General features: G+C 43.8%; 1 protein-coding gene and 1 pseudogene across 4 annotated transcripts in view; one reads left to right on the top strand and one right to left on the bottom strand.

Moving 5' to 3' along the window:
• Positions 1-67: 67 nt before the first annotated feature.
• On the bottom strand, positions 68-542 carry LOC308417411 (large ribosomal subunit protein uL15-like; annotated as a pseudogene). Its single transcript has one exon. The product of its transcript is annotated as a large ribosomal subunit protein uL15-like (transcript).
• A 7,527-nt stretch (positions 543-8,069) lies between these two features.
• Positions 8,070-11,424, top strand: part of SOS2 (SOS Ras/Rho guanine nucleotide exchange factor 2) — a 107,330-nt gene continuing 103,975 nt past the window's right edge. For all 3 annotated transcript variants that reach the window (XR_013975275.1, XM_080926424.1, XM_080926423.1), the window contains exon 1: positions 8,070-8,684. Coding sequence is in view for 2 of the 3 variants with exons in the window: in XM_080926424.1 (XP_080782550.1) it covers positions 8,598-8,684 (87 nt within the window). In the remaining variant the exon portion in view is untranslated. The remainder of the gene's footprint in view (positions 8,685-11,424) is intronic.

The raw sequence follows: 11,424 nt of genomic DNA, 5'->3' as shown, positions 1-11,424 counted from the left end.
TCTTTTTTTTTTTTTTTACTCAGACCACATGGAAAATATTAGCATTTAATTAACTTCTGAAGTAGCTTTAAGCCACAAGAACACAAGCACCTCCAACACCCTTTATCTTCTCTTCAGCTCCTTTATCTTCTCTTCAGCTCTTCTGCTGAAGAACTTGGCCTTCACGATGACAGGTTGCTCAGGGAGCTTTCCCTTCCCAAGAACTCCGTAGTAGCCTGACAGAACAGCATCGATGACGGGAGCAGCTCCAGTCTTGTTCTTTGCTGCATTGACCCGTGTCTGCTCTCTGACCAACATCCAGAATTTATCCAGGTTGACAGTTGGGCAGAAGCTCTGGTTCCTCTTCAGGTGGTAATGCCTCATACCAACTTCCCGAGGTGACCTGGGTGATATTTGTCAAGGTTGACCCTGTGGTGATGCATGTCTCCAGCATTGCCGCGGCCTCCTGGGTGCTTGTAGTGCTTACCGATGTGACCATGGCCATGGCTCACGTGGCCCCGGAGTTTCGGGGTCTTCCTCAGTCTGGCGGTGGCTGCAATCATATTTTATTCCCATTAAAACCTCTCCTGAGGGGCTGGAGAGATGGTTTAGTGGCTGAGAGCACTGACTGCTCTTTCAAAATACCCATATTCAGTTCATAGCACCCACATGGCAGCTCACTGTTGCAGGATATTTCATCACAGTGAACCCTGAGATTGTGGTGTTCACTGGAGAAACCTGTTTCTAGTTGTGGTATGGTTCAGCCTTAGCACACACCTTTAATCCCAAACAGTGAACATAAAGTTAGTTTGTAGAAGGAAGTTTGGAAGTGATATTATAATTGAGTAGCAGACAAAGTGACAAATCAGAAAAAGATTTGACAGAATGGGAAATCCTAACTCCCATGAGAAGAGAGAAGAAAGGGAAACTAAGCACAGAGAGAAAAAAGAGGAGGAAGGAAGGTCAGCTTGGAGAGGAGTTTAAGCTAGTCAGAGATCAGAGAGAACAAGAAAGGGTTAGCTTATTCAGCAGCAAGTCTTAGAGGCTGAAAATATTCTAGGTCTAGATAAGATTTTAAAGGGACTAGAATAGTCCAGGACTAGGCCTAGGTTAGCAGACTAAGGCAGTAAGCCTTCAAGACTACAATTACCCAAGCAAATCAAAGTTACTTTTATAGGTCATGACTGTCTATAACTCATGTGTGTGGTCCACAGATATATGCAAGCAAAACATTAATGCATAAAATAAAGATACTTTAAAAAGTTGGCTAGCAGTGGTGGTGCACACCTTTAATCCTAGCATTCAGGAGGTAGAGGCAGGTGGATCTCTGTGAGTTTGAGCCCAGCTTGGTTTATAGAGCAAGTTCCAGGACAGCCAGGGCTACACAGAGAAGCCCTGTCTTAAAAAACAAAACAGATACCCCCCCAAAAGCTTATTGTAATGAATATCATTGTTAAATAAAACTTTCTCTAAGATTGTATGCATTTGATCCTAGAGGGAATCCCTTTATGCAGGAATGTAAACAACTCAAAGTAGCTTAAGGAAGTTCCTGAAACTGATGAGGTTTGGTGGTGAGCAATAAAAACAGAGTTCGTCTCCCAGGGAAGGAAGCTGAGCTGCAAAGAAGACTCAGTCCCAGACAGCTACCTGGAAAAGATTTAGAGCAGCTGCTTGATTGGAAAGGACACTCTTCCGTCTGTGGAGCTGCCTTCTGTGGATGCAGCTGTCTTTGAGTCATTTCTGTTCCTAAAAGCAATCTTTTACTCATATTCTATAAGTGATCCCAATAAAATTCATTAGTTCACCAAGTTGAACATTGGTAGTATTTGTACTTTGGTCTGGTGGGTTCCCTATCTGGGCTTGGTAGACCTGTGCATCGCATCTCTCCAGGATCTCTCACAGCAACTTACATTATGTAAACTACCACATATATCACTATGTAGATAAAACTCTTTAAAAACTCTCCTAAAATTCGGTATAACTGTGATACCTGTAATAGCACTCAAGAGGTTGAGGAAAGAGGATTATAGAATCAAGGCCTAGCCTAAGCTGTGTAGTGAGATTCCTGTCTCAATACAATAACACAATTGCTTCTGTATTTGTGAATAATATAAACTTTAGATATAGATGTTTATATTTTTGTCTGACAGTGGAGCATCTTATATTTTAGCTTGAGTGTTCTTGGTCTATGGGGAATGCTTATGTACATTTTTAGTGTTTCATGTTATGTAACCTTATCCTTTTATCCACACACATATATGTGTGTGTCACAGTCCTTCTCTTGATCCCCTTAGAAGTGTGCATAGTTGGAGCAGTGCCATTATTATTGGCAGAATTCCACTTTTCCTGAGGCTATTTGGAGATCTGCCCATCAGCCTATAAGATAATCTCAACTCCTAGAACTTTCTTCAAAAGATAGTGACTTATTCTGCCAAACCCTGGCATGTGGAAGTCTTTTGGGCCTGCATTGGAGGCTAGCCAACTGTAATGGTTTCTACTGTGAGCTCTTTCTCTACGAGCAAACCAGTGGTAAGGAGTTTGTGTTGTTTGAGGGCTGTCTGGGGCTCTACCCTGGTCAGATGTTTTCTTATATTATGAGTATATTTATTATCTAAATGTAAATATTTTGGAGACGTAATTGTTAAATCAGTTACTGGATTTTTAAACTTTTATTTCATTACTGTGCATGCACATGTGAGTGTTCAAACCATGTCACGCACATGGAGGTTGGAGACCTGTGTGGAGTCAGGTATCTCCTTCCATTTTTGCAGAGTTTCTAGGGATTGAAGTCAGGCTTGTCAAGCACCTTTACCCAATGAGCCATCTCACTAGACCCAGTTAGATTGTCTAATATATAAGGTGCACAGGAAATAAAAACGATGCCTAGAGATGTTTTCAAATGGTTTGTACCCAGGGACATGTTTAAGAATGGAAACAGACCAAATGCCTGAAAGGAAGAACAGTGCTGATCCCAACAGTCTCTTCTCCCTCCCTTCAAATTCTGCAAAGGGTCGTGTGCTTTTTGGTAAGTGGTACCTTCTACTAAAAGCAGGCTCTCACATCAAAGATATGTTAAGATTCTTTTTGTATCATGGATGAAGATTTTTGCTGTTTAGATGTGTTGAGAAGTCTATAATGGTATCTGGGAGTTGCTTAGGGAGAACCCCTTCAATCAGCAAAAGATGGAGGAACAGTGATCAGAGATGTCTCTCTTCAATCCAAGCAGAGGCAGGGGTGGGTGGAGCTCTTGAGAGATCCAGGCCAGCAGGAGCCATATAGTGAGACCCTTTCTTGGAAAAAACAAAACAGACCTCTGAGTAGAAAACTTTAGTTTTACTAAAAATTGTCTTTGACTATCTTTAAGATAAGTTTTTTAACACTGGTGCTCTGGAAGAGTGGTTTTGTTTTTTGTTTTTTGTTTTTGTTTTTGAGACAGGGTTTCTCTGTATATCTCTGGCTGTTCTGGTACATGATCTGTAGACCAGGCTGGCCTCGAACTCACAGAGATCCTGTCTCCCTGTCTGTCTCCAGGCATGGGCCACCATGCCCAGCCTTCCCCATGTCTTTTTTTTTTAAATTAATTTTGCTTGACTACTGAGAATATAAGAGCTGTCTTTTGATAGTTATATTTATTATACCTAGTAATGAAAAAATCATGCAAATTATTAATATTTAGAAGACAACAAATGTCTTTGTTTGCTTAATTTCTTATTATCTGGGTCCATGTACATATATGATTGTTGGCAGATCCCTGGCTTGGATCTATACTGAGTAGATGATGCTGTTCATTGTTCATCAGTAGATTCCTGTTGTTCATTACTGGACCTAAAAAGGTTTTTACTGTATTAATGTAAATAATAAAGAGCTGAAATGGTGTCTTTCCTTTCCAGCCATTGGTAGGAGTTGGTGTCTGGGACAACAACTTATAAAAAATGCTTTCTCTTTGTGTAGTAGTAGCAATATTTAGATGATTTCATAAGCTCAGTGTCATCCCTAGAGCATCCCTAGGAACGTGATTTCTGCTTGAGAGCAGATTGTAACATACTGGCATGAAGATTGCTTGCTTTTCTGTCTTTTCGGGTGGTGGGTAGAGAGCACACAATCACTCCCTTCGAATTTCATTAAAAGTATAGTTGCCTAATCCTGTATGCATAAATCATGTATGCATAAAATAATTGAAGAACATAAGGTTATGAATTTGAAAGAGAATATGAGGGCCATGGGAGGGATTAGAGAGGGAGAAATTTATATAATTATATTTTAATTAAGTAAAAATTATAGTTGCTGTTGGGAAGACATATTTCAACATGACAGTCTCTTGTAATTTTGATAAGCTTGAACATCCAGTGAGGGTCACGGGATAAGAAACGGTTTCTCTCTGTGCCTTCTCCAGCTTCTTTCAAACAGGTGGCTGTAAGTAGACCAAAGCTACATCAGGAAACCATAAAAATGAGCAATGATAACATTTATTATTCCCTGTGGTGTTGCTTTGCTACTGACTGACAGCACTTGTGATGTCAAGTAAACTGAGGAAATATGAAATAGTAAATTGGAAAAATGTCAAATAAATCCTGGAAAGTGTTTTTTTTTCCAGTGGGAAAATATTAGTAGTAAAAATATTTAACTGTCTTATAAATGAAAAATGTACTTGAGACATCCAAGTTATTTTTCAAAAGCCATTCTACATTTTTAAAAAGGCAGATAAAGTCATTAATATGAAATTGGTGCCTTCAGTTTCAAACATGTTTGAGATTTTTGTTACCTTTCTTGTATGTATCTTAACACTTCCACTTCTAATACATGAAGTAAAAGTTTATGTTCTGGTTGAAATTTTGTCATTAAAGATGACTTACAGGGCTGGAGGGAAGGCTGACAACTTGAGTTTGATTCCTATGACCCATGTAAGCAAAGAACCAACTCTGACCCATTGTCCTCTGTACACAAGTTTGGACAGAGTACAGGCTTTCACACACACACACACACACACACACACACACACACACAGAATAAAGAAATGCTTAAAAGATGACTGAATGTTGTTACTAAATGATACATTGACTAGGATGAAAATTCAAACACTACAAAAGTCTTAAATGAAAATTCTCTACTCCGGACACCTGGTTTTCATCTTTGTGGTAACAAAGAATCCCGTGTTTCCTTGTTGTTACATAGTAAAAAACGCTACCTACTTGAAAATAAATACAAGTGGTATCAGTCTAAGTAGTACTGTGCTTTTGAAGCATATCTTGAAGAATGTTTTACAGAAGCCTGCCATATGTTTGTTTCATTTAGTTAAAAAAAAAAAAAAAAAAAGGAACCTTAAGTTGGAAGGCTAGAGCAACTACTCAGCAGTTCAGGTTAGAGCATTCACTGCTCTTGCAGAGGGTCCAGGTTTGGTTCCCAGCACCAACATAGTGGTTCACAACCATCCTTAACTCCAGTTCCAGGGAATCCAAAGTTCTCTTGAGACTTCATGAGTACCAGACTAATGCATGGTATACATTCATATTTGTAGGCAAAACAATTATATGCGTAAAATAAAATCAAATCTTTAAAATAGATAGCTGTAGTACTGTATTGACTTGCCATCATTTATTAAAACAATACTATATTCCAAACATTACATAAAATGGTCTGTATGTGGGTGTGGATGTGAGAGAGAGAGAGAGGGGTGGGAACTGTAATTAATAATGCCACAGTGGATAGCCCTGCCCCTTAGTGACTTCACTCACACTTCAGGACATATTTCTGGAATTTGCTTCGTCCATAGTTATGTACCTTTGAAACTTTGATAGATAATACATATCATGTAATTTGCTCTTTATTAGAAGTTGAAACAGTGAGTTTCTGTTTTCTCATATCTTTATTATCATAGTATATAATTAAGCTCTTTGATCCAATAGGTGCAAATTGGTACCAGTATAAGTTTGTATTTCTCTTAATATGAATGAAATTTAGTATTTACTTTTAAGAGATACACATTTCCTTTTTGTGTGTGAGAGATAGCTTTGTCAATCTTTTTTCCCCTCATTTTCCCCCTTGAGGGTTAATTCTACTAATTTGCAGGGCCACATCTACAGATAGGGAAATTAACTCAAAACATGAGTTGCTGGAGTTGTGTTTTTTCTAGCTTGGCATTGCTTTTTAGCTTAGCTTGTGAGTTTCCCCCCAGGCATTAAAACAAACAAACAAACAAACAAACAAACAAACAAAAAACAGTATATCAGTCTAGATTTTTGCAATGACTATTGGGCATTTCTGCCTGAGTATGAGATATGGATTCAACAGTTTTTTGTCTTTAAATGGCCACTTATCCGGCCGAGAAACTTCTCTGGTGTCATTTTTGGGCCCTTTTCATCATGTGGATCCCATTTCTGTTTGCTAGCCTAGAGATCACAGGGCAGATGCCTGTAGAGACTAGGCAGGTTACGTAAAAGGGGGAACAGTGCCAAATCCAGAGGACAGCCAACTGGAAATGGGCGGAAACTTTATAAGGAGGACAGTCTCTGTACTGCCTGCTCATTTCTTTGCATAGATGCAGTAGACCAGGGTGTTGCCAGATCTTTGTCAAGAGAAGCTGGAAATAAAAAGAAAAAAGAAAAGAAATTGACTTTAAAATGGTAATACCAATTAAAAATTCTTAATGCTGACTTGGCGAAACAAATGCATCTCCAGGCCAGATTAAGCCCCCGGGGGAACCTTCCAGTATCCTTTGCCAAGAATAAAACTTCCCACCAATGACTTTCTTATGAGAAAATACAATCGCAGTCTGATAATTTGACAGCTTCGTGTTTATAGCTGGGGTCTGGGAACTGTAGGGAAAATTAAGGGCTCTCTATAAACCAGAGAGTATTTAGTACATGAAACTGTGAGCATGGCCGTTTATTAGAAGACATTTAAACAACTTTGGCATTGTGTATGCACGCGTGTGTTCGAGGACACACACATGCCATATTTCAGACGTAGAGGTCAGGGAACAACTTGTGGAGCTGGTTTTCTCCTTCATGTGGGTTCCAGGGGTGGCACTCAGGTTGTCAGCCTTGTGAAGCAGATACCTTTTCCTCGACAGCCTCAAAGGACTTTTTCTTTCTTTCTTTCTTTCTTTCTTTCTTTCTTTTTTTCTTTCTTTCTTCCTTCCTTCCTTCCTTTCTTTCTTTTTCTTTTCTTTTCTTTTCTTTTTTTGACCCAGTGAATTACTTAGATTTAAAAAAGAAAAAGAAAACTAAAATAAAAACCAGAAACCTGCTATCTCTTTAAGTAGTCGGTCTGCCAGTCTTTGTGAAGACAACATGGTCTTGCGTTTGGGGGAGAAGAATGTTCACCCACTGATTCTGTAACCGAAATTACTGCTCAAGTTATCTTTTACAGCCTGTTCTTCCGTTCCCTTCTTCACGGCTGCGTGACTGTTTACAGCCCGTTGGGAGCAATTTGTTCAGCAATTTTAGTGGGATGAAGTTTGGGCTAGTGAAAACGTTTCCAGAGTTCATGGCTCCTCAACTCGGAAAAAGCATAGAGTCAGAGGATCTTTTCTTGATGCTAATGACTGTACCGCAGGATCCAGGTTTGAAGAATATGATTAGCCAAAGAACAATATCTGAAAGTTTTTGGATACCTTTTTCAATTTTTTGATACGCAGGGACCTTAGGTTAAACGCCTCGAACTGAAGTCGTTTGGCCCTGCAACTGTGCGCCAAGCGCTATCCACGACCCCACAACGTGACTTTACGAAATAGCCACTATCACCTAAATATACAAAAGAACCGCCTAGAGCCCGCGTTAAATAAATATCCTCTCAGCCCAAATGTCCCTTTCTCCCCACATCCGTGTTCTGCCTCTCAGAGCTGCAGTCACGGCTCGGGGGTCCCGTAGGGCTGCACCGAATCAGGTTTGCCTGCCAGGACTCAGACGCTGCCGAGTGTGTCTGGAACAGCCACCCCGCCCCGGCGCACGTTCCCAGGGGAGACCGATTACCCCGCCAGCCCCCGCGCCCGCACCCTGCGCCTCGGCCCGCTCGGCGGCGCGCATGCTCCGTGCTGGTCTGCTCCCCAGACCCGGGAGAGCGAGCGCCGGGCCGAGCCGAGCAGCCGCTGCAGGGACCCGGCGCTCGGCGGCGGCCCGCGGGGCTGGAGGGGCGGCGGCGGCGGCCAGCGCCGTGCACGCCGGACACGCGCGCCCGCTCGGCCCCGAGTGCCCTCTGGAGGTGACTCGGGCGGGCCCGGGCCGGCGGCGTCGGCTGCGCACAGGGCGGGGGAGGCGATGAGGACGCTGCGGGCCGCCGCCGTCTGCCCGCCGCGGCCGTAGCGGGAGTCGGGGCGGGGGCGAGGCCGGCGGAGCCCCGCGCTGCGCACCCAGACAAAGGAGGAGGAGCCACCGGACAGCGGGCCGGCGCCGCGGGGACAGCAGGGCGCCTCGGGCCGCCGCGCTTCCTCGGGGCTGCGGGGCCGCCAAGCCTCGGCGAACGCCCGCCCGCCCGCCCGCCGGCGCCGCCCCCGAGCGCTCGGCCCGAGCTGCGGCCCGGGCGGGAGGCGGCGGCCCGGGCGAGGCGAGGCGAGGCGGCCTGCGCCCTGCCTGTCAGGCCACCGGCCCGGCCTCCGATGCGGAGGCGCTGCGGCCGGGGCCATGCAGCAGGCGCCGCAGCCGTACGAGTTCTTCAGCGAAGAAAACAGCCCGAAATGGCGGGGACTGTTGGTCCCAGCCCTGCGGAAGGTCAGTGCTGGGGCCGAGGGAGGTGCCGCGGGGCGACGGGCTGGGGGGCCGGGCCGGGAGCCCGCACGACTTGCAACGGGGAGCACGGCTCGTGCCCGCACCGGGCGCCAGGGCCGAGCCTTCTCGGCCGGGCACCGGGTGCTCGCAATTGCCTGTTGCATCCCGAAGGACGAGGTTCTCAACTTTTTTTTTTTTTTTTGGCCTGGTCCCGGAAGGAAGGTTTTGTTATGATCATAAAACTGGATTTCATCTTACAGTCATTTCGTCAGGGAACTTCCGCCGTTGACCAATGTGTTGTCCTCAGGCTGTATTCTGGCAAGACAAAGTCCCGCTGGTTTTTTAGTTTCTAAAACAAACGCACAATTTCAGACCGAGGGACTACAGTGAATTACGTTCTTTGGGGGGTGTTCGCCTAGGGCGGTTTGCTTGCCACGGTTGCCCATTTGCTTGTTGAGGCAGTGCTGTTTTTGCCAATATGGATGTGTGTTTCGCATGTGTGAAGTGTCAGTGAGTCATAGTGTTCATTTTCCGGCTCTTGAGGTGAATCTAAAGCGCCTCTCTACTTCCTGCAGAAGTCTTACCTGAATACAGGGATTGCCTCACAACATGTGGTCAGTTTCTTCACCGGGACCAGAGCTTGTAATAATCACTTTTAAGGGAGGGGGGGGGCAGCTCATGCAAATCAATCTTTGAAGATTAGATACACTGCTAGGATGTGTGTCCCCTACAGGTTGGTGCTAGTCTTATATGAAGTTAGGTAATTATGCGATGCTTTTTGTTGCTGCTAAATTCTTTTTGTAAGATAGACTTGTAGATCTGAAGACTGCATGGGCATAGGGTCAGTGGGCGTCTTGAACATGGGCGTCTCCCTGTAACTCTTTTCCTTTTCTGAAAAATGAAAAAAAGTATTAACTTATTTATCTATTTACTTACTCACTATCTTTTACTCCTGGGCCAGCAGGAGACTCATTAGGGAAGGCTGATTTGTGGTCCAACAACACAAGCTTGATGGTTTGAATTTCATTCCTGGAATCCACATAGTGATGGGGAGAGCTGACTCTGCAAAGTTGGCCTGGCTTTTATGCAGGACCCTCATCACACACACGTACACACATCACACACACACACACACACACACCGAACTTTAATAAGAAACTTCCACTAGGTAAAACACCACTGTTGAGGGAGATTGTAAGATGTAAGGAGTACAAGTACCTTTTTGGCAAAAGCCAGATTACCTGAGTTCATGTGCAGAACTCAGGGGGAAGGAGAGAACCGACTCCCAAAAGTTGTTTTCTGACCTACACACACACACACACACACACACACACACACACTAACAACAACAACTGCACTTGAAAAATAATTCATCATACATGTCTAGGAATGGAAAGACATGTCCACTTTAATGGTAAAAACATTTTCTTATATTTTCAGAATTTCAAATTTTCCACTGGCATTATTCTTGTAAGGAGATATTTATTGGTTTTCTTGGGGCCACGTACCACATCATGTCTTTTTAAAGAACTTTGTGGAAATGGAAGGCATGTTGAGTAGTGATAATGAATTCTGTTTTGAATTGAAAGCAAAGGGGAAACATTACAAACATCTAGGTTGTAATTAGCTCCTTTACCTCACAGAATGGCAGTGTATTTATCAGCTCAACCAGTGCTGGCCATGTGATGCAAATATGTTCATAATTTTGATAGCAGAAGGTGGCTTAGACTCTACATAATCCTTGATGCCGTGCCAGATCCTAAGAATGCAAAGGTGAATTTTCAGGGTTTCTTTAGACAGGGATCCTTTTTGTAGCCCTGGCTACATTCTGTAGACCATGTCGGCCTCTAACTCATTTCTGCAGGACCAGCCCCTCCCCCACCCCAGATGCTGGGATTAACAGTGTCCACCACTCAAAGGTGGATTCTTAAAAGTGAAGTCATTCTCTAAAGGTATTTATTATCTAGTGCAAAAATTTAGTTTTAAAGGTTTGGCTTCTTTCTGGTTTGGTTTTTCAAGACGGGGTTTTTCTGTTGTAGCCTTGACTGCCCTGGAACTCTGTAGACCATACTGGTCTAGAACTTACAGAGATCTTCCTGCCTCTGCCTCTTGAGTGCTCGGACTAAAGGGCTTCATCATCTCTACCTTGTGGGTTTTGGCTTATGTAATGAGCTCTCTCTCTCTCTCTCTCTCTCTCTCTCTCTCTCTCTCTCTCTCTCTCTCTCTCTGTCTCTCTCTCTCTGTCTCTCTGTCTCTGTCTCTGTCTCTCTCTCTCTCTGTCTCTCTCTCTCTGTCTCTCTGTCTCTGTCTCTGCCTCTGTCTCTCTCTCTCTCTCCCTCTCTCTCTCTGTGCGCACACACACACACACACATACACACACAGAGAGAGAGAGAGACAGAGAGAGAGAGAGAGAGAGAGACAGAGAGTAGAGTAGTTGGCTCAGTCAGAATAGTCTACTAGTGAGGTCACCAAAACATTCAGAAAGGTAAAGTCATGACTTCATTCAGAATGTAATGAACACATGTCAGTGATTTATAACTTAATTTATTTTTGAGAGAGGGGCACATATGGCCCAGGCTAGCCTTAGACTTATCATGTAGTAGAGGGTGACCTTGAACTTCTGATCCTCCTGTCTCAACAGCCCAAGATAGAATCCAGGGCTTCCTGCGTTCTACCCATTGAGTTATAGATCTCCACCCTTCAGTTTTTCACTTAGTGAGAGATCTAGTGAGGTGTCAGATCC

This window comes from Micromys minutus (assembly GCF_963924665.1).
Source record: "Micromys minutus genome assembly, chromosome: 1".
Classification (NCBI taxonomy): Eukaryota; Metazoa; Chordata; class Mammalia; order Rodentia; family Muridae; genus Micromys; species Micromys minutus.
This window is presented reverse-complemented; position numbering and strand designations above follow the sequence as displayed.